Consider the following 27,093-nt stretch of genomic DNA (forward strand, 5'->3'; position numbering starts at 1 on the left):
GGCAATCAAAGCGCCTTCGTAAATCTTCGACCCCGGCGTGTTCCCATGGAGAAGCTATCGATTATTAGAATAGTGAATCGACCGTGTTTGAGCTTCAAGGTAAAACGGTTTGCAAAGTGCGTGTATCCTCGAGTTACCATTTCAATTAACCTCGCTTAATAGCATCTTTTTTTTTTTTTTAAGAACTTGTTAGAATCTTCGTGTTGCAAAATAAAAGATGTATATGTATAAAGTCCATTTCTTCCATTGATATTCATCGTTAGATAGATGGAAATTCAATCATGTTGGAAAATTCGAATTATTTTTATAAAATATAACAACAAGATTGATGATTTCGTCGTAAAGAAGATGTAATAGGAGGATCGACCGTATTTCATTACAACGATTATTTTCCATCTAGAAATTTTCGACGTGTAAATAGGTTAATATTCTTTTGTACATTGATTAAAAAATTATATAATTCCATTTAAAAAAAATATTATAACCAGACAAACCAATTAAATCAAGTTACATTCTCTTTGAAAACGAACAATTTCTATTTCAAACATATATATATATATATTTTTGCACGACAAACAGCTCTAGAGATAATTAATCCAGCATGTACGTAGATTAAAACACGCCATCTTGTATAAATACCGTTCATTAGCGAAGCTCGTAAAAATAAAACAAACCTCGTTAACGAAACATTTGTATAATAACTCCATTGAATTTCCCAACGAAAACTCATTTTCCACATTTTATAAAGGGCGAAATCATTGTTGCGTGATTTTGTTAATCAATGTACAACCGTATCCGAGGCTTGGAAACGTGTTTCCTCGCGCAGAAAAATGACGAATCGTCGGACGATAATCACCGAACCGTGGTGGTGGATAAGCGAGGCAAGAAGAAGAAGGAGAGGGGGAGGAGGAGGAGAAGTTTTTCACGAGCCAGGAATCACGAGTTCTTGAAAACGGGCAAGGAGCTTTCCAGCACGGGTGCATAATGTGCCTGAGATTCGGCCAGCCGTGAAATGCTAAGAAGTAATTATCCTGTTACCACCAGCTGTTACATCCTCCTCCTTCGACGAGACGAAGAAATTCCACGACCTTTGCCTCTTCTCTCCTCTGCATCTCCTCTCCTTTTTTTTTTCTTTCTTTTTTTTTTTTTTTTTTATATACTTCTCTTCCCCGAATGTTCCTTCGGAAACAATTATCGTGTGTATCAAGAGTTCGTAAATTATTTTTCATTCGTTTTTTGCAATCACGAGAGAGTTTTAATCATCGAACGATGTCGATGAAATGCAGTTTTATTTAATTTCTAATTCTTGATATAGATTTTATAGATTTTTACGTAATTTGTGAAAATTATATTCTCCATATGTCGTGCTTATAGATCGTTTTTTTTTTTTTTTTATTAGTATACGTGTAGAGTGCACGCTATCCATCATTTTGGAAGTTTTTTTTTTTTTTTTATTTTTACAGTTTGACAAAGAAATATCACGAACTAAGGTTGATCGAGTTTTCATCGATTACGTATTCGAAATATTCAAATTTTCTTTCGAATAAAAATTTGAGATCAATAAGGTTAAGCAATAATGGTATAATCGAGGAAAGGAATTCAAAAATCTATATCCTATCGATAAATATGTTATCATTATGTTTCTAAGCATTGAAACGATTGATCCCTCGCTCTCATCGAAGCAAACGAACTGTGATTCTTTAATAATAATAGTTGTTGCAGTGTATATTGCAATTTTTCCATTTTCGACAGGATTCGATCAAATTCAAATATGATACTACATTGACATGACAATTTGACGAAGCGATGTGGTTTTGATTGCATTGTACGGCTGATTAACTTTATCATTTCGCTAGATAGAAATTGGTTTTGCTCAATCAAATACGTAATTTACGTGACAACAGCTGATTTGGAATGCATCAACCAGCAGCGGGATGTACAAAAAGATTAATAGGTCGTGGAATTTATTTATCTTGAAACTTTTTATCAGATCAAAGACAATGTTTAATATTCAAGGAAAATTTAATATCCACTTGGTATTCCTTAAATTGCGGTTCGGATCGAGTTTGGAAAGGGACAGGCGAAATCCCTGGATTATCTTGGAAATTCATCGCGTCAGAAGTCGAGGCACGCTGTTCGGCCAACATCAAAGACTGATGGAGTCGAAATGTGGAACGAAATTCCGGGGTTGTAATTCAGTGTGCCGTGGACGCGAGGAAAATACGCATTAACTTGATTAGAGCGTTCAGTCTTCGATTCCGTCCACGCTCGTGATCTCGTCACGCTTTGCCATTGTAAAATGCCATTGCATTAAACGCTTGTCCCATATTTTGACAGATTTTATTTGAGATTGGATAAAACGAGGTTTTAAAGTACCTTCGACTCGATGGAATAAAGCGTTATCGTTCGATAATACGCATCCCATTTTCGCAATGAGAACGAACGATTTCGATCAATCAAATGACAATTTGACGTAATTTAATGCTTTTTCAAGATTATCAAATGAGATCGATGAGAGCATAGAACGTAACGATTTTCTTATGTTTGTACGTTAAAAATTGTATAAATAAGCAAAAAGGAGCTTCTCCTCCGCTGTTTATTCAGTCGTAGTTACATTCATTAATCTTTAAATTCTGTTGATGATGGATGCAAAGATACGAGAAGAATATTTTAAGAATTATGAAAGAGAAGTTGGCGGGAAGAGAAAGAGAAATAGAATATTAAAAGGATAAGAAAATGGAAGAAAAAGAAACTGTAATGGAAACAGAACGAGATTTATCCTCCTATTCCACTCGTCAAAATATAAAACCTTCTATAATAATCATCCCAACCAAGAGTTTCCACCTCCGTCAGCTTCCTCTATTAATTAATCAAACTCGAATAATTTCGATCATCCTCGTCCTCATCTTCGAGGAGAATCGACAAGAATATCTCTTTTACCCGTGACAAACCGTAAGAGGTGTTTTCTCGAAGGGGGACGACTTGACCTCTCTCCACAATGGCAAGCGAAGTTGGCCAGAAGAGAGATTGGCGAACAAGATGATGAGAGAGAGAGAGAGAGAGGTGGCGGTCGGTGGAGCGTAAAATATGAAGAAGTAATCACCCTGGTAGCAGCTGGCAGGACTTACTTGGAGGAGCGAAGGTTAGGAACGATGGTTCCAAGGAGAGGCTTGTGTGGGCTGGAACACCGGAAGGGAGGGGTTGTCACGGTGGTTGCCGTGGTTCGTGAGGGGCGAAAGTCGTCTTCCACGGGGTGGTGCAAGTAGGAGGACAGTAAATTCAGTGAAGCATAGATTGCAGCCGAGGGTTTCAGCTCGGGGTCGAGCTTAATTTCGCGGCCACCTGGAAATCCTTTGGTACCGTGCCAACTCATTGCCGGATTCATTCATAACGAAAGAGATGTACAACCCTCAAAGGTATCGTGCGCCCCCCGCTCTCTCTCTCTCTCCCTCTCTCCATTGTCTTTGTCTCTCTGGTAATTATAAATGGACGATTTCGACTAGAGCAGATGATTAAATCGCCGAGAGATATAGCCGCATAGTTTCTGTTCCACCCCTTCGCCGATAACGGTGCAATTATTCCCGATTCTACTCTTTGACGAGTCAGACTAGTCGCAGGTGTATTTTTTCTATCGCGCATAATTATTTCAATAACGAGTCGATCGATAATATCATAGTAGAAAAAGTGTAATGGTGTAGGAAATGAAATTGGGATTGTCTCTCGCGATAGAATTGAATTTATTTATTTTCTTTCCTTCAGGTATATTTCGATATATCGAGTACCATGGATATAATGTAATTCGATGTGATAAATGTGCAATATGTATCTGTACATTCTGTAACTTTGAGTTTGCAGAAAAATCTTGGAAGATTTAGAATGATTTATTATAAAGTGGAATGCGTATAATATAAATTTACCCCTTCCGCGAGAGAACTCAAAATGGTTCCTGCGATTCACGACTCCAGAATTCCGTGTGAAAACCTAATCCAGCATCCTGGTGGCTTGTACGTAATTAAGAAGCGTCGTTTCTAGGAGAGTGTCTCCCGGTAAACCGATACCATCCCCTCATCAGGAAGGGAGACAGAGAAGAGGAAAGTATTCGAATTACCACCATAACGTTTGCTCTCTCTAAATGTCTTTTTCATGATGAGATTTGTCTCGAGATTAATCGTGACAAGCATATGTGACAAGCATATGTCACACGAATATACCTACACACAGATTCGAAATAATTCAAAATGGTTGGTGTATTGTTCACAATTATCATATCATTCATTTTATCAAGATGAAACTAATAAACACTCTCTCATGATGCTCTTATTGTTAAAGAGTAATTAAATTCTTTGTAATCGAACAAGACAACGTACTTATATTATACGTCTCTCATATTTTAAATTGTTTGTTGCTCGAGCCAATCACAATTTCACAATTTCTTGCATGGAGCAGTGGGCGACAGAGGATGAGAGAAAAGAAAGTTGCCAGACCCGCGAGCGGAAGTCTTTCAAGAGGGTCGGGTGGCAGTCGATGAAAACCGTTCGTAGATGGAAATTGCTTTCGACGAATGGGTGGGTGGAGATGTGCACAACGGCGGTAGAATTCGGCCGACACCGGTGCCACCTGGCGGTCGGGACAGAAGGAGGGGGGAGAGGCCCGTTCTTTCGAAGTCTTTAAAGAAAATTGCAATTCCTCGTAAGTGACGTCCTCGCTCCTCTCCGCCCCCCTCTTTCTCCAGCATCGCGTTTCTTTCCCTTTCTTCTTCCACGACTCTTAGATGATTAAAATTCTCCCCGCCCCCTCTGCCGAGGACCGTGGAAAGCAGCGAACGAGATTGCAAAATAGCTTGTTTAACGCTCCAACGCCGACCAACCAATACAGTTATTCCGTTTTCAGATACTCGATTTCATCCACCTTCATTCTTCCAATCTTGTCCTCCTTTGATTATGATTTTTTGAGAAAAGAAGGATGACGTTTGTCTTCTATTAGATTAAATTCTATTACATTATTCTGCTAGTAATTTATTTGTAGAATTATAGATGCACGTTTTGTTTCGAGTTTGTTGGGGAACCTTCGATATTTGATAACATGATTTACAGATAATTTATCAAATTGATAATTTTGGATATCGTTGCGAGCTTTTCTCACTCTTCAATCCTTACTTTCAAGTATAATGATCGATGGAGACGACAAGAAAAGAATAAAGAAATTTTGAAGCGCTCGAAATGATTTAGCTTCAAAAATTATTTCTTTGGAAATTCCTTTTGGAATTTCAACGCATCATACGCGAGGATGTAGAGGGAATATGGAGCAACGTGTCACGCAACGTTCTAAACATACGCCATTTACAGTGAAACTTGCGCCGAGATATATCTCACATCGAAATCACTTGGGATTATTTCTCCACTTTGTACGAAGTATGTGCTTCTTACGTGCTAAGCTTTGGCTGCCTGGTTTCCGTCGCTTATGAAACAAGTCTGATCAATCGATTCAGAAAGAAATCTCTAATTTTAATCACAAAGGTATGCGAATTTCCTCGATTATTTAATGTATGATATTTCATCGTTTCACATGGTGACAAGGCGTTAAATGTACCGTGTAATTCAAGTTTGTTTGTATGCAATCAGCGCGAAATTAATATCCATCTATATAGCCTCGATGATTTGGAAATTTGAAAAACACGTTTTAGCGTAATTAATATAATTAAACGCGCATTAAATATGTTGATCTTGTAATTCGGTGATTGATTGGCAAATGCGTGCAACATGGTTAATTAGTGGCAGGTGATCGATATATACACAGGTTAAAGGAAACACAGCTTACGTTTCTATTCGTCAATATAACGTAAATATAAATTTCGAATTATATGCATGTGGATAGAGTCATTCGTCAAAGTGATACATTGTTACGAAATTGAAGAAAATTTTCTTTCATTCGCTTCAACGATAATTTGGCGAAAATTCACGAAACGTAGCTTATTTTTGACGTTTTAATGCTTCTCAGCATGAAAAGAGCGAGGATTTTCTTGATTTCAAGGAGAAATATTTTCATCTCCTGTTCGAGTTTTATCACTTTAAATATAGGCGCGTTAATATCCTTAAAATGGCAAAAGAAGAGGTAAACCCGTGAGAATTTCTTTCGAACGTGATTATTTCAAATATTGGGATAAAATCCAGCAGAAATTACCTGCCTACTTTGAAGTTTTAATTATAAAAATGTATCGTCCAATTTTTTTTTTTTTTTTCTTTTTCTTTTGCCGCTGCAATATACTTTTAATCATGGCATCCATGTTCCTAGTTGAGAAGATAAATTTATTTCGCCGGAATCATGAATATTTATATCCTTTACACGAGTCAATTTTATCTCCTATGAAATTCCCGAATAATAAGCTATCGTTACTTTAACGTGGAAATTCCAACTTGTGACTAAATCTTCAATCGATGAAAGAAGTTTGTATTTTATTCTCGTAAATCGATAAAAATAAATATAAAAATAAATATATCGTGGAGAATTAATCGCAAAATAATTTTCTTCTTCGTTCTACTTTTTCAGAAAGGAGAGAAAATATTTTTAGAAAAATTTGTGAAATTTAAATCTTCGTTCTTTCACTGTCAAAAATACGATATCACGCGAATATCGAATTATACGTTCGGTAAAATTTTTAAATTTTATTTTTATCGAAAATCAAAGAGAAAAGAAACGTAAAGAACAGATTTCCTTATGTTCCAATTCGATATTCAATATTTTACTTAACACGAGTTGGTCAACGAATTAAATCGATTCGTAGAAAAGAGAATCAACGTGACTGCGGCCTTCTTTTATAATATTAATAATAATTGATATAACGAATGAATTTTTAAAACGGACACATTGATATAATTGAATTAAATATAACGTTCGAATAATGAGAATTAATAATTGATTAAAAATATAGAAAGAGACGTAAGTTGATTAAAAATACATTTAAATACGGTGCAATGAACGTATAAAAAAAATTAATAAACTCAAAGTGCGCACAATGACCGACTACGTGTTAAATATTAAATTAAATAAGATATTGAAATATCAAAGATAAATAAAATGGTCTATTATGTACACATATATAAAAAAAAAAAATATATATATATATCCATCACCAGATCTACCACAGAAAGGGAAGAGTTTTGAGGAAAGGACTTGGACAAAGTTTCGGATTTTCAACTCGATTTACTCCTTCGCCGTGTGTACTTGCTTTTATGCTAGAGTCTGTTAAAGCACGATGCTTCGTTTACTCAGGTTTACACTGTTACATTGAATTTTGAGCACTCATATTAGCCGTTCGTAGTCGCTGTTTGACTTCCATACACGTGTTTACACGCCACTGCGGGAATCTAAATCGAATCAACTGGCTTCCACTTTATTTATTTTTACACTTTATATTTTGATTTATATTTGAGATCGCTTTACAATTTTTTTTTTTTTTATTTTATTCTATATATATATATTAATAAATTTTTATTTTTAGAATTGCTGTATTTTCGAACCGCAAATTTTTATTTATATTTATTTGTTTGTTTTTACATTCCTATTCTTTGCTCGTTATTTTATAAATTATCGATCATTATTTCCTCTTTTCTTTTTAAATATGTTTTTTTTTTGAACACTATATTTTTCATTTTATTAGGATATTATTTATTGCGATGTATTAAGCCACTTATTTCGTTTAAAGGTAACGAAAAATATCAAAATAATTTCTTTTTATGCATGAGAAAATTTTTGGTTCGATGCTTTACAACGATATGTGTAAAATTCGTGAAAAACGAGAATACACATATCTCTCGAGAATCGAACGCGGATCAATTTATTCAAAGACAAGTACTCTACATCACCTATGTCTTCTGCTATTTTTATATTTCCAATATCTGTGTGATCCGTTAAATAAAATGCTAATTTCACGTTATCATTTCATTATAAATTACAAATTATTAATTATACTACCTAATTCTTAAATAAATCTAGTTTCTGAGAAGAAGAAAAAAAACAATAGAATACAATAAAATATCTAGTTTTAATCTAGAGAATTCTAGAAAGATCTGTGGAAAGTTTCTTTTACAAATAATTTTTATATATAACGTTATATAATACATACCGTAGCTGGTATTCTTGTTACAATTGTTACTCTCTACTTTTCATTACGTTTAAAATATATTTCGAAAAATCTCACATATTTTCCTTCTCCAATAAAGATCTTCAATCATAAAAGTTCACGAGATCTCTTTCCTCCATACACATTCTTCGACTATTATTCCCTATTATTTTTATATTAAATTATCGAAACAAATAAATAAAATTTTTACCCGAATAAAATCCTACACGCTCGAATTAATCATCATCGGATGGTTTTCGAAGATTCCTCAAATATTATCATAATCTTGTCAACGAGCCACTCTCGTCGGGGACGAGATGTCACCTCGTAAAAAAAAAAAAAAAAAGAAAAAAAAAAAACAGCGTGGAAATGATACGGGGGCGCATAAAGTACCGCAGTGGTCGAGCGAGCCGGCATATTGGAAACCATCCAATAACCCACTTGGCTTGGTGTATCGTTGCCACACGAGAGAGGTAACAAACGCAAAAGGAAGGGAATGACGTTACCGACCAGCGGGGGGGGGTGGGTGGGGGAGAAAGAGCACGGAATGGAAGCAAACAAAGAGAGATACTGTGAAATAAAAAAGGAGGGAACAGGGAAGGGGGGAGGGGAAAAAAAGATACGAGGAGAATGGAATAAACAAAGAACGATGCGAGAGAAAAGAGTGCCCGAGGCGCGAAACGAGAAATTGCAAGGGTGGAGGGCGAACGATAGGCTGTGAAAAAAAAAAAAAGAAAAGAAAAAGAAAGAAAGAAAGGAAGGAAAGAAGGAAGGAAGAAAAAGTCGAAGAAAAGGATAAATCGTCGCGTGCTGGATGAAATTCATTGGCCGCGAATTTCGTTGGGAATTTATCAAAGAATTTATCGTGGTTTCGATTCAGGCTTCTTTCACGTTTCTCGTTAGAGACGCGGAGAGAAGTTGTGCGCGCATTTTCGAGGAACGATTTCTATATTCGAATATACGATACGAGTAATGCGTTAATGTAATTATATTTACGCGTTATTGAAATTTTCGTTATGCGTCGCGTTCAGCAATGGAGGGGAGGGGATAGGGAAAGGGAGAGGTTTTAAAATTCATATAATCGAATAAAACGCGCGAGAAACGTCCACGTGACTTGAATCTCGATGCTACGTGCCATCTGTTCGCGACAACTGACGCTTCGTTGTATGAAAAAAATATCGTTGATTATGATTGAAGATTTTATGTTAATCGAAAATGAGAAATACGATTGCGAGGGAGAGAGAGAGAGAGAGAGAGAGAGAGAGAATAGTATTTCGATCTAAATTTTGATCGATTTACAACATTTATAATATGTAAATAATGATGAAAATAATATTGTAAATATAAATAAAATTTTATAATTAGAGCGTTCGCGATGAATAGTTATACAGCTCATGAATATATATAATAGGAAATATATATAATAGGAATTTATTTCAGAAATCGTTGCTCGATTATTTTAACGAAGATTTCGAATTCTAGAGTGAATAATTTTTTGATTAAATTTGCTTATTAAAACTTATTTAAAAAAATATAGAATCAAAAAAATGAGAAAGTGATTTTTAATCCACTCTGCATATGCAACGTTCTTTAACGCGATTTTCAACGCGACCCGAGACTCGATACCCGTAATTAAAATAAACTTTCGTAAAATTTGGATTCGGCCATTTTTAAATTAATTTTCTATTTATTTATCTTTGAAAAAATTTTTACGGTCGAAGGAACATAGAAAATTGCTTTTCACTCTTCTCGTTCTAAATTTACAACACATATTTTTCACTTCGAACGAGATTTCGAAAATTCAAGCTCGATCCAGTTTTCGACCCGACCTGTAATTTTAATACACTTTCAACCATATATCACTTCCGCTGGCCATCACAATCGAATCCTTTATACCTGTATACGCCGTATACCTACACGTATACACGGCTCTTAATATCACGAGGATATTTCACGGCGGAAACCGGACAAGAATCCGAACCAGACTATGGCGAATCGATTCCCGTCTGCATTTTAATTTCACTGGCGGGATCTTGGCCAAGAAAGAAATGGAATCGTCTAGTGGCTCTTTCACCACCGACCAACCGGAATTCGCCCCTTTTTTCCTCTATCCTGCCGACGAAGATTCAGAAATAAGCGCAAAATGCTTTCATTAGAGCTAGCGCGTGAATTTCTCGTTGGATGCGTCCTGTTCGAAGCTCGAATCCTCTGCTGGTTATACCATATATATATACCGTATCTTTCTCTAATATGTTTTTTTTTTCTACGTTTAAACGTATGAAAACTGGAAGAGGGGAAAAACTCGAAGAAAAATGAACCACGAATGAGTTTTGAGAGTAGATCGAAAGTAGGATGGATAATTAAATTGCTGCAATAAATTGAATCGCTTTGTAATGAAAATTATTAAATTGAAAGATAGGTACTTACTTTCTGCTTTAAATATTTCGCGAGTATATTTAATCGATATATAATTTTGCGTGAAAGTAAAAAAAAGCTTCTGTTATTTTTCTTTTTTTCTTTCCTTCCTTCCAAATTGATTTGATATTCGTAATATTGAACGAAGCTTACGTTCGAAAAAGTTGAAAAAGTCAAACGCGTTTCTATATTTTATAATTAATTTTCACGTTCAAAATTAGCTAAAAGTGAACAAGTATATTGCGCTTTATTTTATTTTCTTCATCTACGTAGAAAGAATGCAACGCTCATTAAAAAATTGTAATGATTGCTCACTTACCCTCCAAGGTTCCGGTGTAGGCATGCATCGGGTCGAAGGCAATTTGTCGGCCGTTCGATCCCTCGAACACCACATTTTCGTGGAATAAACTCGTATCTCTGATAAGCCTCATCTTGAACACCCTGAAATAAAAATAAAAATTAGAAAAGAAATTAATAAAATTACATTAGCAAGATTATTAAAAACGAAAACTCCTTACATCGATAATCAAGTATCCAGATGTACGATTGTTCGTTATATTAATCCGCAATATATAATATCGTTGAAAAATTTGCATACATTTAATAAATAAAATATGACGTTTTACGTGAAAATTGCATAAACCGCCGCTTACAGGATGCATACGTATACGTATACATATGTATCTCGGTCTACCGATAAACGTTTCGATTGAAAATAAACGGGATAAAAATAATTTAAACGGATAGATAGGTATTCTCGCGATACATCTCGTTCAACTGCAAACGTTTGTCGATGCATGATGCTTTCACAAAATCCCGTTATTGTAAATGTAATTCAAACCGATTTATTACATTTGAAACAATGAATTACGAACACTGCTCCACCGGTAATATCGGTTTTCAAAAATAAAATATGGAATCTAATATAACGTATAAAAGTAAAAAATTGCGCGAATTCAATTACTAAATTCTTCTAAACCTTATAATATTTGTTCAAATAATCCATCACGCCAATCTATAATACAAATCTGTAATACAAAATCTACTGTTTTATTATCGTCACTATATATGCATACACACACACACACACATATATATATATACATATATTTCTTTAAAAATCCTTTTCTTGTTTACAGTATTCGCATACCGTTGCACGATTAACATTAAAGATCACAAAAAAAAAAAAAAAAAAAGAAAACGCGCCATCATTTAATCATATTTACGATATTAACTTAAAAGACAGGCAAACAGATTGAAGCCGGGTAACGTTGCTATTAACTAAACTTCACGTGTACAGGTGTGTCGCATAATAATCGCTGTGTGTAACGCGACATGGGCCACATATTGTAACCGGTCCCTTACGTGTTCCAGATAGTCGCGCGCACGATTTACATGCGACCGTGTACAATCGATAATCCGATCCGAGGGGGGAGGGGGGGGAAGGAGGGGTGCGTGGATGTTTTCACCTAATTATCGTCTCTAAGCACAACGATATATCCCACATCGATGATGATGGTCGCCTCTCTTTTCATGGTTAATACCTCCTCCCCCTCCCCTGATTTCAATCATTCATCACGGAGAAAGCTGTTCCAGCGTTTGCGCATCGCGATAATGTAACTAATGAGACATTGAAAGCAACGCGTGCACGATTAATTCGCCGCTGATGAAGTGGTTATCGAACTGCTTTCCCCCCGTGCGTCCAACATCAGGGCTTTGTCCCTTGAAAGGAAAGAGGATCGATCAACGAACGTATATATATATATATATCTTGGTAATAATTTCTTCTATATTTATCCTTCCTCCACTTATTTCTCGTGGAGCAATCATCGACTTCCGGTTTCGACAACCTCGAAATGGAAAACTTGTCTCCGCGAGAGAAGGAGAAAAGTGTCGTTTCGGTTAACGAAGGGAAGGGATGGAACGACTTTTAACCAAGGGTGTGTAATTTCTGATCCAATCCCTCTTCCACGGAAGTTTACAGAGAAGTTGTTCCTCCGTTCCGAAAAGTTCCACTTCGATATATCGATATCGCGTACACACGTACATGTATATGTGTATATGTACATGTATATGCAAGATAAACTTCGATTTTGTTTCCCCCTTATATAAGGAGGAGGGGAGGTGATATAATATTATGCTCGTGTAAAATCGAAACGAGGGGGGAGGGGGGGGGGATCATGCAAACGATACGAGAGTTCATCTTTCATCGATTCGCGCGCATTATGTCAATTGTCGGTGTTTTGTATGCAAAATAATAACGAGCGGCCATCTCACTTTTAACAATTAATTTCGCCAATACGAGGGAGAGAGAGAGAGAGAGAGAGAGAGAGGAAGTAATGCATCGAAATTGGTAATGTTCCGCCCCCTCCCCTATATACTACAGGGAGCATTAATTAAATTACAGCTGCGCGTGAATTACCATATCGTTATACCAATAATCATTTTACACCGTGTAAACGCGTGATTTAGATGCAACATCTTGTATCTATATGTATATATATATATATGAAAGAGTATCTCAAAAATGTGAATATTTTTCTTCTTCTTTTCCTCGATCGAAAACGAGAGATCGATCGATGTAATGCAAACTGGAGGACGATGATAATGCGAGTCTGTATTACTACTAGCTTGCTTCGTGTGTGTTCAAAGTATGAGAAAGAGAGAGAAAAATCATACATATTTATACGGTTGGGCGGGAAACATTTAACGCCCCATGGAAACGCGCGCAATACATATAAATGCGCATTATGCGAAAGTAATTACGGAATTGGTAGGTTGAAAATTTACATTTCAGGGATACCGACGAATTCGAATGGCCGGGATTTAATGAATTTCCATAATGGACCGGGCAGGGATTCCTGTGGAGGAGTTTCGACACGATGGAAAAACTGTTTAAAACACCTACACCTCGCTGTTTCTTCAAGAAATACCGCTTATCTTTTAGGAAGCTTTCCTTAATAAAATATTTCTCTCGAGGAAAATACCTCTTAAACCGGGCGAATAATACCGATTTATCGAATAATCTTGCGTTCAATTAAAAGGGGTGACTTGTAAAAGGATCGGGACTGCAAATGTGACTGGTCGAATAACATTTTCGATCGAATATTATAAAAATATACACACACGTTATTGGGACATTGCACGAAAATCTAAAGATTTAGAAAAGAAACGAGATTTTTCTGTAACACGAAAAATTTGTTTGTGTAAAAAGTAATTATAATTAGTTTACTGTTTTTTATTTATTAAACGAGTCAAAATGGATAGAAGATTTGACAGTATGAAAGTGATGTTAAATTTTTAAAAAAGTAGAATTTGTAGGAAGAACATTTTTTTTAATCCTCACTCACAGTGTTTTATAGTATATATTCACGTATATTATTTTCTATAGTTCCTACTATTTTGCAGAATAGTGGAAGAACACAAGCGCAATCAGAAAAGTAAGATAGCTATACGTAGAATCTACGTATGTTACATATGTAGAAAAATATGCAGATATACAACAGATATAATAAGAAGTCATTCTTGGATAAGTAGAATAAGACGATCGTATTCAGATATGTAAAGCAAGGCGGGCATATCTGGATATAAGTAGAGTAAGACAGTCATTGCTAGCTGTAAAAAAAATGGCTATAGTCAGATAAATGCAGCGTGGTTCATAATCAGAAAATAGAATAACAACTAGTATACATAATCAGGCAAGTGGAATAAATTTGTGGTACGATCCAAATATATTTTTCAACGCGCATTATATTTATTTTAATAATTGAAAATTTTTAATTTCATTTAATTATGAAAAGGAATAATACGGCCCTTTTTATTTCCACCATATTCTATATATATCCCGACCATCACCGAGGTGAAATCGTGTATTAACGGAACTCATTAGCTAACAATTTTAGTTGAAACGAGTTGAATAGTTGGCTACATTCGCACAAGTGTCGAGCATGAAACAAATATCGTTAAAGTAATTAGAGGCAGTCGTTAATCAAATACCGGCCAAATACCTTTATACCGCGATAGAAAGTTTTATCATTCTCGATTTCTGTCAAGAATTAACAAAAACAAGGAAAAATAAATTCGATTGACCGATTTTAAACTTTTATTTTATTAACAAAAACTCGCGAGTGAATCCCATTTCCTTGACAATTGTCAAATTGTTCTCGGCAAAAAGGAAGGATGTAATAATATTCCCGTTCTAATGTAACGACAAGAATCGTGAAAGGAAAATATAAGAGAAATGAATAACAATGATGTTCTACGACTCGTGTAAATTCACCGGTATCTCTTATGCAACTTATTCAACAATAACATGTTGTGGGACACGTGATAACGTTATCTGTCGAAAAACACGTTTAACGTGCGGTTGGAGGAGATTTAATAATAGTATTTCGATCTGGAATGTATTTTTTAGCTTCTTTAGAATTACACTTTCCAAAAGCAAGGATCCTATCGTGAACTTCGAAATTTTCCAACTGGAGAAAATCGACTATAATAATTCATCCAAAAAACAATTCCAATCCGTTGGAAAAATTTAGAAAACTTTTGCAAAGAAGTTTTCCATTCCCCCTCCTTCCAGAGATATAAACTGTCGAAAGGAGGAGGATAGGAAATCTTAAGAAAAAGCTGATGAAACGATTGATTAGAACTTTTGAACTCGATACATGAGAGAATAAATCATTCGTTTTCAACCACTCGATCAATCTCCTCTTCGCGCGATAACTAAATTGATAAATCGATAAGAGTTTGAAATTTATCTTGGAAACGTTTGGATAAATGTTAATATAAGTTTTGGAGGAACGGGAAGAAAGGAAAAATTGAGGTGAAATCGTGTGTCTCCCAATCGATCCTCGACATCTTGCGCCGGACCAATTCGAGATAGAACGAGGAAAGTCTGGATACGTTCGATCGCCGACTTTGTGTATTCTTGAAACTCGCGCGAGTTTTGAAGAGCGGGAAAGCGTGGGAATCGAAATTGCAAATCTTCGAGAAACTTTAAAACGATTCTATCCGGCGAGCCGTGATGAAATGACGCCCTCTGATAAAGTAATTACTTCGGATAAAATATAGAAACGAATCTACTCCTGGAAATGGAAATATTTTCAAATAAATTATCTCGGATACGTTGTTGTTTCCAACAATGTAAGAGGAAGCGAATAAAAATTTCGTTAATTCGACTCGAGTCGATATTTATTTTGATGAATGTCCGAATCTTGAAAAATACCAAGAATATTCTTTATTTAGTTAATATCTTTAAAAAATGAAAAATTAAACAAACTCGATCTGTCTTGATACCGTCGAAGTTAATCACGAGTTAATAAAGCTGATTTATCATTGGATCATTCTTACGTAATATTATACCGTGTAAATCTAAAAGGAAGCCGTATATAAATAAGTTCGTTTCCTCGAAACCGTAAGAGAACGTTTGCTCGTTTGTGACGCACAACTGAACGAACAACGACAGTTGATATATCGAATGCATAAATCCGTGACTTCTTACATTTCGCGTGGCGAGCTTTATACTCTTTTATAAACTTGTGAAATTGATATACGGAAACACGGAGGAAAGTTTGATATGGAAAGATACGGTAAAAATAAAAATCCTTCGACTCTTCCTTGATACCTCAACCCCCCTTTACCTTTATAATTTGAAAAATAGTAACTATTATTTATTTATCAATTTCCCTATTTCATTCTCCTCCAACCTTTAACCATTATAAATATATCATACGACTGCCTTTAATTTCCCTCCCTAAAAATGTTATATATATAAAAAAATTTAAGAAAAAAAAAAAAGGAAGAAGAAATCTAAAATATCACAAACTAATCCTTTCTACTTGTTGCTTAATCTCCCTTCAAAACGGAATAAAACCGATCTGTTTGGAGGCAACTGTCGATTACCTTAAATCGCCCTCGTGTATTTCAATAGCCGGGCAAAAGAGCCTTTTCGGTGTGCCTTATCGAGTGGAATAGAATAGAATTTCCATGGCAAAGACTGGCCCGTGGGCCAGGCGGGCCGGGGAAGCCCACTGGTTCAATGGCTGGTTGGTAATAGCGACGCTCGATGCGCATTATTCACATGTGTCGAATACAATGCACGGGGGCGGTCCGCGAAGAAGGTTGGCGGGACATCGGTCGAGTATGCAAACGACATTCGCGTTATAGACGGGAGGAGGGGGAGGGGGGAGGGGGACAACTATTCCAAAGTTTGGATACGGGGCGCGTATCTGCGCGACATTACTCGCCAGATAGCAATATCGCGTGCAGATTTGCATCGGACGTGCCGTGACGTTGCCAGCTCCAACGAAATAGGTATGTGTGAGTGTGTGTGTGTGTGTGCGCGTGTTTTCGAGGAGACCGAAATATCCTGGAGATGAGACGTTTCTAATTATGATACGGAGAGTTCCAGACTTGGTACCTGGAATCCGAATAGTTTATGTTATTTCTTGATAATTTCTTAATAAATTGTATTAATTAACGTTATTAATTAATGGAGAAAATTTTAGGAAAGATCAAGTTTTATGATCAACAACTTTTTTTGTGTGCGTTTCTTTTGGTAAAATTCGAATAGTTTATGCTATTTCCTGATAATTTCTTAATAAATTGTATTAATTAACGTTATTAATTAAAATGGAGAAAATTTTAGGAAAGATCAAGTTTTATGATCAACGACTTTTTTTGTGTGCGTTTCTTTTGGTAAAATCCGAACAGTTTATGCTATTTCTTGATAATTTCTTAATAAATTTTATTAATAATTGCTAATTAACGTTGGTAATTAATGGGGAAAATTTTAGGAAGGATCATAAAATTCGATGAAAATTTTTCATCAACTGCTTTGAGTAGCGTATATTATGTCTTTTATCATATTTTTTGTTTCTTAGTTTTGATTTTTAATATCCAGAACTCCTTTCTCTTCTGTACAAGTAAATTTCAGACTCCGTTCCTAATTTGATTTACATCAGGAGAAGATTGGCTATGAAGGTAAAAANATTAATGGGGAAAATTTTAGGAAGGATCATAAAATTCGATGAAAATTTTTCATCAACTTTGAGTAGCGTATATTATGTCTTTTATCATATTCTTTGTTTCTTAGTTTTGATTTTTAATATCCAGAACTCCTTTCTCTTCTGTACAAGTAAATTTCAGACTCCGTTCCTAATTTGATTTACATCAGGAGAAGATTGGCTATGAAGGTAAAAAATAATAAAAATTATTAATACGTGTGTGTAAATATAATTATGTTTGCAATATGATTAAATTTCAAGATTTCATGTATTGAGAATGTTGAAAATTGCGAGTGGTCTTAACTTTTCGAGCCAAGATCGAATGACAAATGTGCAAAGGACATCGATTGATATAATTGATATCGAGGAATTAATGTTTAGTCGAATCGATCAGGGTTACTTGAATTTTGAGGGCCCTGTGGCGTACATACCAAATTGTCTAATAATTCCATCGGCTATTGATTATCAATTAATTTAACTTTAAATGCTGACCGGGTAATTAATCCCCCGTCGTTCGATATTTATGCAAAATTGAATTAGAACGGGCGAACGTTATGAGAATATTAATCGATTTATTCCGCCATCGGATCTGTAATGAAATTTTCCAATCCATTTCGATTAATATAGGACATTGATTATCCCAACTAATTAGGAGACAAATCCTTTTTGATAATCAGAAGAAATCAAATTTGTGAAACGTTCATTAAAAGAACGCCTCGTCCAGAATATAAAAATTTTCAGATATTTCAGATATGCTAATTTAATTATATACATTCACCTTGTATTTCGGATAATCTGTCATCGGATTAATTGAAATTCGTTTTAATCGATGTTTTATTATATTCGATAGTGATAATTGGGTGTAATTCGAGCGATAATATCACTCTAGATTATTTTAATCGATGAATTTATAAATAATAATAAAAAGTCTTTTGTTCGACAAATAAGATTATAATCAAAGCCGTAATTGGGTAATCCTTATATAAAATTAATATCTCTATTTCTATACCGAGACCCCTATAATAATTTGATATTTAAAGCTGAGCATAAAATTCGCTTTATACTTAACAGGAAATTGCGATAATGTGCTCTCAACTATAGAGATCCCCATTTCACGTGTATTTAAACTACACGTGTAATTAACAGTGCTTTTAGACTAATAACTTATATAATAATATAATAATGGTTTCTAAATTATTTAAATACACACATATATATATATATATATATATATATATATATATATATTAATAAAATACCCGATATAACGAATTTTTGTCACACGCTTTGCTAATAACAAGTAATAATAATACAAATTTGGTCGAACGCTTTTCGTTTCCCGATATCAACCCCCTACTGAAATTTTTTATTATCAGCAACGATCCTCCTTCCCAATTTCACCAAAGCAACCAGCTTTCAACAATTAATCCAATTTGCCCCACGATTGTATTACCGTCGAATCAAAATTGTTGCCTCGTTGCTTTCACGTGTCTCCATTGTCCAAGCGTTAACCGTTTCGTTTAACAAGTGGAAACAAGGGTTGGAATATTTATGGAAATTCGCGGTTAACAGCCGGCTGAATCGAAAATTATTGTCGGGGCCCGCGTTATTGCTCGATTTACGATGCGAGGGAGAGGCTCGCCTCCTCGAAAGGACGATTAGTCAGGAGCGGTGAGTGATGCGTGTACCATTGAGAAATGGGATTAGTTGCAAGGGTGGTGCACGCTCCACCCACGACAACCTCGTTTACCTCGTAATATACATTCACGTGTGCATAGAGTGGCGTGCACGTCGGGGGGGAAAACGCGAGAAGTAAAAGCTATTTCTTGCCTTCCCCCTCCCTCTTCTTTATGCTGTCGTCCATAGAGCGACCTTCCCTCGCTGATTAATACTCTTGGACGTATCCGCAATGGTTTCTCCATTATCGAATTGTAAAGGATAGTCTCGTAATTAAACTTAATTATTTTCATCCCTTTTCGACAGATTGAAGGTACGACGATGATGATTATGAATTGTCCATAATACAATTATAAAATTTCTTGAAATAATACATTGTTTTTCGATAATATAATCTTTTTCATATCTTTAGACAAAAATATTTTCCTCGGATACGTGCAAAATCGATGTGTGTGATGTTTTTACGATTAATTCATAAATTTATTAATGTAATTTCCATTCACATGCTCATCGTTGAAAATATTTCCATAGATTTCAGCTTCTGAAGTATCCTTTACCCCCCCAAAAAAACCGAATAAACGTAACTCCTCTTTGATATAAACTTAAAATAATGCGATAAGCATATTTAATTTTATTATAATTATATTATTTTTATTATTATATTATTATTATATTTAATTATATTAATTATATTAATTATATTATTTATTATTATTATAATTATATTATAATTTTATTATAATATATAATTAATGTGAAAAAAAAATACGTATATATATAATCATTATTATATACATTTTACATTTTCATTTCGATTAACATTTCCATTTTTCATAATTTATATGGTCGTCGATAAATTTCGCTATAAACGTTACGTGATTTAACGGGTTTATTTTAAAATCAAACGTTTGTTCAATCAATAACACTTAATCCCTTTCGATGTTTCACTCCCTCCAGCCCATTTTTTTCTTATTAACGATGAACGAAGATGCAATTTTTCCTTCCAGGGAATATAGAGTAACAATGAGATGTAAATTTATTTACTTAGGAATATTAAGAGAAGCTTAATAAAACGCAAAGGGAACAAACACGGGGAACTTAATGGAATATCTTATCGGTGGTAAAAGGTAGTTTCGATAAACACAGGGTTTAATAAGCAAGAAATTGTTTCTCCATGATACCGAGGATGGAAACACACCCCCTCCTCCCCAGTGGTTGCGGGTTGAACAGCCACCCTGTTCACCTCAACGGAATCGATTTCGAATTGATTCCGGGTATATACGCTCTCCGGGGTGCCCTTCCACCGTTCGCCACGTCCGAAATTTCTACAATTAGACGACGCGATTGGCCCGAACGCGATAAGTATCCGGTATTAAGGTTAATTGGAACCGTATCGCCGGTTTACTCGCAACAGTATGTACGATTATCACTCATTAACGAACACTCCAATTAAGCAGGGGACAAAAGAAACGAAATTTCGACGAGGCTACGTGGCTGATTTTAATTGCATCCCTTTATCTCTAGCTCGAGGGGGAGAGGCAGGGTTGAGATTCTTCGAAAATAACCGTACCATCCTTGTCGCCGATACCCATTGTCCAAACGATAACAATCGCTGTAAACTACCCCTTTGTAGGGTTAAGAGTGTTTCATCCTTTTGGAATAACTCGAATCCTGATAATCTTGTGTGCATTCTTGTGTCTTGTTCTTAATTATATGGAATATCAGGTGGAATATATGACGTTGTTTCTATAATAGATGAAAATTATACAAAGTGTTTTTATTTATTTAAATCGATCTGGTTAAATATCTTAGAAACTTTTGATAATATCTGGACAAGAATCATCGAAAATTTGAAAGTAAAATTTTACAAGGGGATAATATTTTTCGGGAATGGACATTGTTAACGAGAGTTGGAACGAGAGCGTCTTTCACTTTCAACGCAGTGTCCATTAGCGGAAAGTAATTTTCTCGAGAGTTTCTCTCACTTTCAAATGGATCTCATCATTAAGAAATATTTTTTTCCTAAAAGATCTTTCTAAAAATTGAAGCCCAATTGAAATAAGAAATAATAAGGTGCACTTACGCGAAGTTCGATGTTCCCCTTGCTTGATTGGAAAACGATGCATGTTTGACTATCTCTGGAAATACATTACCATCGATAGGACAGGTAACGGAGATACGAAGCTCGTACCATCCTCGAATTTATCCTCTACTTAGCTTTATCGAAACGCCGGAAGAATTCCAGTTGTTTTCTCTCGAGTTTGATACTCTCCCCTCGTAAAACTGCTCGGCCTCCATAACCGAATCAAGCAATAAAAACCAAGTTTTATAGAGCGAAACCGGAAAGGAAACTTTCGATTTTGCCTTCTACCACGCCCTTCTAAACATCCACCAATCCTCCACCTCTCTCTAAGATCCCGATCTTATTCGAATAAAACGAACGAAACTTCTTATGAAATATCATCCCTCGCGAGATTTCCTCGTGTTCATATCGTCCTCCCAAGGACGATATTTAAATTATGGACCATCAAACGGGTCAACTTTTGAATCTTCGTTCGAAATCGAGTGAAGAGGAAGAGCGAAGACAAATCTCGAATCTAAAGTAAAGAATCCCTCTCCATCCCCCTCCCCTTTCTCCCGCGTTATCCGTGACCGAAACACGCATTTATAAATTTCACCGCCACTATTTTTCCCTAGGCGTCCCGCCGTCCGTATTTCGGGGAAAATTTAATGCCACGGAAGCGGGCGAGTCCTCGGGGGAGGGGGAGGGGTGTGTGGAACTGCTCAGGAATTTAACGCCACGAGCGAGACACGCGATTTCCCTCGGTTTTTCACGAGGTCGGATCGGGAAAGGGGAACATCTCCTCGAAGAGGGAGAAAATGCTCTCTCTTCTTAAAGCAGGAGGTGATTGAAGATGGAAAGAGAGAGATGTTCCCCTGGTGGTTAATCTCGATGGTTTGTTGAACTTTGAACTAGCATGGCTAACTGTGCTATATCGGAGAAGGATTATTCCATTCTATATTCGAGAACGAAGCGTGAATCTGTGTGAAAGTCGATTTCTAACATCGAAGGATTATTTATGATATATTTTTTTTCTAGATTCTTTTTTTAAATCTCAGATACTTCTTGCTATTCTTGTGAAAGTGGTAAAAAGTCAAAAGCGAGGCCCGAGGGAATTAGTCTGGGATAGAGGCGGCCGACGACAGCTTGGCAACGAATTTCTCGCCGAATCAGATCCAGACGGAATTGCGTAATAATTTTTCCCTTCCTTGGAAATAAAATTTATTTGGATTTAGACGGGAAACGAGTAATAAATAAAATTCATTTGCAAACAAATGACGCGAGAAATAAATTATATATTTTGGAAATGTTTAAATGATTTTTACATAAACAAAAAATTAATTGTCGCAATTCAAATATCAATTTTATTCAAAATTTGTTATTTTCGATTAATTAATTTTCCAGACCAAAAGTTAACGAGGAGCGATTCGAAGAACGGATTCGTTGCCAAGATAGGGTGGAAAAAATCGATACGATGAGGAATTCGAGGGAAAATCGAATAAACAGGAACGAATGGTGGTGGAGAAGCAGAGGAAAAGGGTTGATGAGGTAAGGGATAGGCAAGTTTCGTAACTGAGAAGGATAAGAGAAGGAGTGAAGAAATGAATCCACCGCTCTCCTCTTCCAGAAGAAATTGCTGGAATCGAAGGAGGAATCGTTTCAGTGATGGCGAAACAGAGAGTTGTTGGAGCCTCTCCCGAGCATGAAGCGGAGATTTAGAGAGGTACGTGTCGATGGCATCTGACGTGGTTGTGTTCGATGCCCGACCAAGCATATGGCCACCGTGTCGAGTCAACGTCGCATAAGGCCGACGATCGTACGTCGTACGTGTGTATGCGCGAATGCGGATAATGCGCAAGGGGATAATCGTGCATCCATTACTACGATACAACTCGTTCCAGGGATTATCTCGTCATAATGTATCTCGTATCGATTTTCCACGTTCCTATCCGCCTCTTGATGTTATAATTCCCTTAATTGGTGAATCGTGTAAGTTTTTTCTTTTTCTTTTTCTTTTATACGGCTATTTATATTTCTCTGATCAATTATCTCGAATGCCCTTGTTATACGTACAGGGATTTAGATAAATCGAATATATCGTTATACTTGGTGTTAATTTATCGATATAATTTAAATTTGCGTTTGATTCGTACAATTTATCCTTACATCGTAATTTATTTAATCACGATTCGCGTTAATGTAACAACGTTGGTCGAAGCTATTAAAATAATTCGGAGTACACGTTAAAAATTTGTCTAATGTTTCTATTGAAATTTGAAATTTCTTTTATACGTAAGAAATGTAATTATATATAAATAATGCGAACAATTATTTTTTCTTTTCCTTTTTTTTTTTTTTTTTTTTTTTTTCATTAAATATCTCCACTGCGTTCCTTCTTTTTGAATAATTCAGTATCTCGCTCGATATTTCATTTAGCCGAGAGACTTCTCCTAGAATGTTCATTTCTACTGCTGACGCGTTGAATTACGCGTAAATTTGCACGGTCGAAATATAATGAAACAGGCTGGCTGGTAAGAAAATTCGACTTCTTTGGTTGAACTGTACTGTATGGAAAGTTGTGTTCACCCTCGAGAAGGTTTCACGTGCATAATATAATTACCTCTTTGCATCGTGACGGGCTGAGCTAACATTTTCCTTTGTATTATTATTTCGAAGGTACGAGGAGAAAATCATCGTGAGTATTATGGTGTATTGAAAATTGCGAAACTTTTCAATTCGTTTTCAACAAAGGTAAACGAATTCGAGTAAATTGTTTCGCGAGGATGATTATATTAAAATACGTGAAATCATATTTTCTTATTTTCTTTTCTTTTCATTTTTAAGAAAATCCAATGCACGAACGTATCCCGAAATCTGGAAATTTAGAAATTTGTAAAATTGAAGAAAATTATCGTTAAAGAAAAATTCTTTAAAACGTTTTATAACGTTTTAAATTGTGTAATCGATAAATCTTTTATCATTTGATTGGATTTAATAATTTTTGGGAAAAATAATTTTTAATTAAAATCTTTGTTCTCTTTCGTGATTATATATATTATAAAGTAATATCGAAAAATAGCTGAAAAAAAATATTAAATTAGACAGTAAAGAAAAAAATATATATGCTCCACGTATAATTTTCGAATAATTTTTTGAATTTCTGGGACGAGAAAGTTGTTAGTCGATAATATAAATTAGATATATTTACGTGTAATCAACGAATTTTTAAAAAAAAAATTTTCGAATGGAAAAATTTTTGTTATATTTTCAAAAATGAAATAACTTTCTGCTGATTGCACACTCGTATCGAATTGGAAATTAACAAATTTTACGAGTAATTTGTCGAGTTTTCAAATATAATTTTCTCGAAAATGAAGCCTCAAAAAAAGAAAAAAAAAAAAAATTCTGTCCCACATTCGGTATGCAAATTTACCAACACATCCTATATCAAATCATATTTTTCTGCGGAAATCTTTATAAATCGTATATATAAAAAATAAAATTAAAGATCATTCAAACGATGAATAATATCTATGATATTAATTTACCTATTATTATTTATCTCTGATAATTCTTCGGTAAACGCAAACGATGATCGAAAGAGGAAGCATTTCCAGATAATAATTTTTTTCTCGACGTTGGAAAAATTTAACCAAAACATCCTTTGGATTTTTTTTTTTAGTAAAAATCCCGATCATGGTTCGAGCTCATCGCGCACCATGATCATTTATACATCACGGCCAATGTTTGTCCGTCGACGCCGAGCCGAAATGAAAATTTATATTCCCCCTCTGTGTTATCCACTCCCGTTAAAATGGCCGCTCATCCATAGATTATTCCGCCTTTGACAGCCGCGAGAAACTAGAATTTTCCTCCGATAAAGCTCTCACCCCTATTTCCACCCCCTCCACACCCCACTGTTGACCGCGTTACCGCCTCGATTTCTTTTTCTCCCCCGCTCGGGGAGAGCAAAAGCGGGTTGTAGGTTGGTTGGAGGGTTTTACGAACCTGTCGAGAGCGTGAAGGCGTAGATTCAGCGTCGCGTCTCCCGGATAGCCGGAAGTTGAAGCGTCACGACGACTTCTGCTCCGATGTTCCTTTAGAGCCGCGGTGTCGTACCAGACGGCTGTATAGTATCTGATGTACGACCCCTGAGTGATCGCTGAAACCACGAAACAAGCGTTTTAAATTACGAAATTCGTGAAACTCGTTTAATTTGTATAAATGTAAGTGCAAGCGCCACCTCGTAATGATTATTAGAAGGAAATTCAACAGACGTATATAATTTTGGTGAGGAATTTTTTTTTTTTTTGAGGAAAAAAAATTGGAGAGAAATGAAAAGGTGATTAATTGAAAATAATCGGAATTCCCTTAATAAAGATTTTGTTATAATCAACAATCCCTGTCTTTTGTTATTCCACTTTTAATTAATTCGATGTTGCATACCTCGCGCGAATACGTCACCGAATCAAAGATCTGAAATTACTTTACGTATTATACGTGCACTAATGAATTTCCCGTTAATTCTATTATCAACTTAAAATTAATTCTGAAAATTTATTAATTCTCGTATATAATTAATTTCCCTCGTTCGAAAATTTCACGTTCCTTTTTTATTACAATTCACTTATAACAACTTGTACTTATAACAACTATATACAACCATGTTAAAAACAAAACCTGTTACTTTATCAATTACATTTTATCACCAACAACGAAGCAATCCAAGAAGAAAAAGAAAACTACGCGTTAATTCGTATCGAATCGTCTTACGATAGGTCTGTTCCATAGTCGCGAGATAACGGAAGGAACTAGGCAGGAAATTTTCAGAAGAGTTGCGAAAACGCGATCTCCATTCGTTTGAAATATCGAGGGATCTAAATGCAAATTATTTCCGTGGTAATACATTTTCCCGATTCGCCTCGCCCTATCTTCACCGTCCCGTTTCATGCACTTCGAGTCAAGTGCATTTATCTATTTACCGCACGCAACGCCGTAACGTTCTCTCCCTCCAGATATTATCAATTCCAGCCTCGTAATAATAACCACGAAGGGGGTGGTGCGAGTGCTCGGTCCGAGAGGAAACTCTCAGACTTATTTCTCACCGATACGATGACGAATTCGTCGAGAGAATCCACAAAGGCCAGGGTCCCTTTTCTCGCGGAAAGTTGGCATGATCGATCGAAGCCACGAATATTCCAACGGAATTCTTGCGCCTGTGTTTCCGTACGGGCGCCCTGTTAATTCAATATCGGCCCTAGCAGCTGTTGCCCCTCCCCCGCATACTTATCGATAGGTGGCAATTATTAATTCTCGAAAATAGCGGTGAATCGATATTAGGCTACCGGCTTATATAATTTCCCCCGCCCCCGTTTGTTTCAAGTTTGCCCTTGTTAGGTAGTAAGCGACTATCTATCGGAACTGCCTCGGCACTTTACTCGAGATTTTCCATTATTTCAGCCAGTTATGATATCGTGAATGATTTTCACGTCACAATTCTCTTTCGATCTGTAATCAATTTTTAATTTAAAGATTTTTAAATTAATCGTTATTATATATGCGAGATTTCGATCGGATATCTCTGTCCATGAACAATTAAAACAATTAAACATAACAATTAAAATACGGCAAAAATACGGAAAAATTAAAGAAATAATATTATATTATAATATAATATTATAATAATATAATAATATTATATTAATAATATTGATAATATTAACAAACATTTCTCATACTTGTCCTCGTGATGATTGAGAAGATACATTTGAAGAATTAATTCATACTTTTGTCACTCGTTTCATATCAATTCATCA

General features: G+C 35.5%; 1 protein-coding gene across 1 annotated transcript in view; it reads right to left on the bottom strand.

The window, feature by feature from the left end:
• The window catches only part of LOC122719607 (disintegrin and metalloproteinase domain-containing protein 10-like), a 154,989-nt gene that overhangs the window by 101,821 nt on the left and 26,075 nt on the right, over nt 1–27,093 (bottom strand). The window contains exons 2-3 of the mRNA XM_043945557.1: nt 25,286–25,439; nt 10,854–10,975 (exon numbers count right to left, since the gene is read on the bottom strand). Of these exons, the coding sequence (XP_043801492.1) occupies nt 10,854–10,975; nt 25,286–25,439 (276 nt within the window). The remainder of the gene's footprint in view (nt 1–10,853; nt 10,976–25,285; nt 25,440–27,093) is intronic.

This window comes from Apis laboriosa, unplaced genomic scaffold (genome assembly GCF_014066325.1).
Source record: "Apis laboriosa isolate Shangri-la unplaced genomic scaffold, ASM1406632v1 scaffold87_cov151, whole genome shotgun sequence".
NCBI lineage: Eukaryota > Metazoa > Arthropoda > Insecta > Hymenoptera > Apidae > Apis > Apis laboriosa.